Below are 1,834 nucleotides of genomic sequence, written 5' to 3'. Positions count from 1 at the left end.
ATGGCCAATTCCTCCTGTGTTACTGAGTTCTTCCTGTTGGGATTCTCCAGCCTTGGGGACCTGCAGCTGGTCCTCTTTGTCATCTTTCTCTGCCTCTATTTGATCATCCTGAGTGGAAACATCACCATCATCTCAGTCATCCGCTTGGATCACAGCCTCCACACACCCATGTACTTCTTTCTGTGTGTCCTTTCTACCTCTGAGACCTTCTACACAATTGTTATCCTGCCCAAGATGCTTATCAATCTGCTCTCTGTACTCAGGACCCTCTCCTTTGTGAGCTGTGCTTCCCAGATGTACTTCTTCCTTGGTTTTGCTGTCACCAATTCCCTGCTTCTGGGAGTGATGGGTTATGATCGCTATGCTGCCATCTGCCAACCTTTGCACTACCCCATTCTCATGAGCTGGAGGGTATGTAGACAACTAGCAGCAACATGTATTGTTACTGGTTTCTTAATATCTCTATTGGGAACATCTTTGGTCTTTAGCCTCCCTTTCTGTGGTTCCAATAGGGTCAACCATTACTTTTGTGATATTTCACCAGTCATCCGCCTTGCCTGTGCTGAAACCTACATTAATGAACTGGTCATCTTCATCGGTGGGGTCTTGGTGCTCGTCGTGCCCTTGATCTGCATCTGCATCTCTTATGGATTTATTGCCTCTGCTATCCTGAAGATATCATCAGCTGAAGGCAAGCAAAAAGCATTCTCTACCTGTGCCTCTCATCTTATTGTGGTCATCGTCCATTATGGCTGTGCTTCCTTTGTTTACTTGCGACCCTCAGCCAAATATACATCAGGCAAAGACAGGCTGGTGACAGTGACTTATACTGTCATCACCCCCCTGTTAAACCCTATGGTGTACAGCCTCAGGAACAAAGATGTGCAGCTGGCTATTCGGAAAATGCTTGGGAAGACTGGATTTTCTGTTAAGACTTCATAATTAAAACATTTTTCAACAGCACACACACAGTTGGGTCAAATGTATCACTGATTGTTTAAGTCATAAAAGTTTCTAGTCCAGTTATCTGTATAATTGTGTGGGCTTGGATAAGTTGTTTGACTTTGTGGGGCCATAATGTTATTTTATGTAAAGCGGACATAGTAATGTGTTCTTCTCAAGACTATTGCAAAGATTAAGGGAGATAGCAAAGTACCTGTCACTAAGTACCTTTCTCCTTTTCTTCTTCCAGATTTATAGTTCTAAAAAGGCTCTTAACAATCATTATCTCTTGCCCTGTGTTTGGCTTGTTAGTCTCAAATCTCTGGTAGTTATCTTTGTTTAAGATTATGTTCAATTTAGGAATTCCCATCGTGGCTCAGTGGTTAACAAACCCAACTAGTATCTATGAGGATGTGGGTTCAATCCCTGGCCTTGATCATTGGTTTGAGGGTCTGGTGTTGCATGAACTGTGGTATGGACTAGCAGCTACCGCTCCAATTTGACCCCTAGTCTTAGAAACTCCATTATGCTGCCAGTGAAGCCCAAGTTCCTGTTGTGGTGCAGCATAATCAAATCTGGCTAGTATTCATGAAGATGTGGATTTGATCCCTGGCTTTGCTCAGTGGGTTAAGGATCCAGCATTGCCATGAGTTGTGGTGTAGGTTGCAGACATGGCTCAGATCCCCCATTGCTGTTGCTATGGTGTAGGCCGACAGCTGCAGCTATGATTTGACCCCTAGCTTGGGAACTTCCATATGCTGTGGGTGTGGCCCTAAAAAGCATAATAATAATAACAACAATATTAATAGTAATAATAATACATTTTAAATACAGGATGTAAGGATAATATGATTTTCCTTTTTTCACTTCATGGGGTTTTTGTTGGTACCTA

The 1,834-nt window shown here is 43.0% G+C and overlaps 1 protein-coding gene across 1 annotated transcript; it reads left to right on the top strand.

Moving 5' to 3' along the window:
• Positions 1–942, top strand: LOC100625390 (olfactory receptor 10R2-like). The gene has a single exon (XM_003355116.2). It carries the CDS (start codon positions 1–3, stop codon positions 940–942), a length of 942 nt encoding a protein of 313 aa, XP_003355164.2.
• Positions 943–1,834: the final 892 nt, after the last annotated feature.

The sequence above is a fragment of the Sus scrofa genome, chromosome 4 (assembly GCF_054392235.1).
Source record: "Sus scrofa isolate SSC_HxYL_T2T_F1_AM1 chromosome 4, Sscrofa_HxYL_maternal_Yorkshire_Landrace_v2.0, whole genome shotgun sequence".
Taxonomy (NCBI): Eukaryota; Metazoa; Chordata; class Mammalia; order Artiodactyla; family Suidae; genus Sus; species Sus scrofa.
Note: the sequence above shows the minus strand (reverse complement) of the source record. Positions and strands in the feature narration are given on the sequence as shown.

What these genes read in the sequence shown, in the direction of transcription:
- LOC100625390 (XM_003355116.2), top strand. Translation starts at nt 1, where the DNA reads ATGGCCAATTCCTCCTGTGTTACTGAGTTCTTCCTGTTGGGATTCTCC.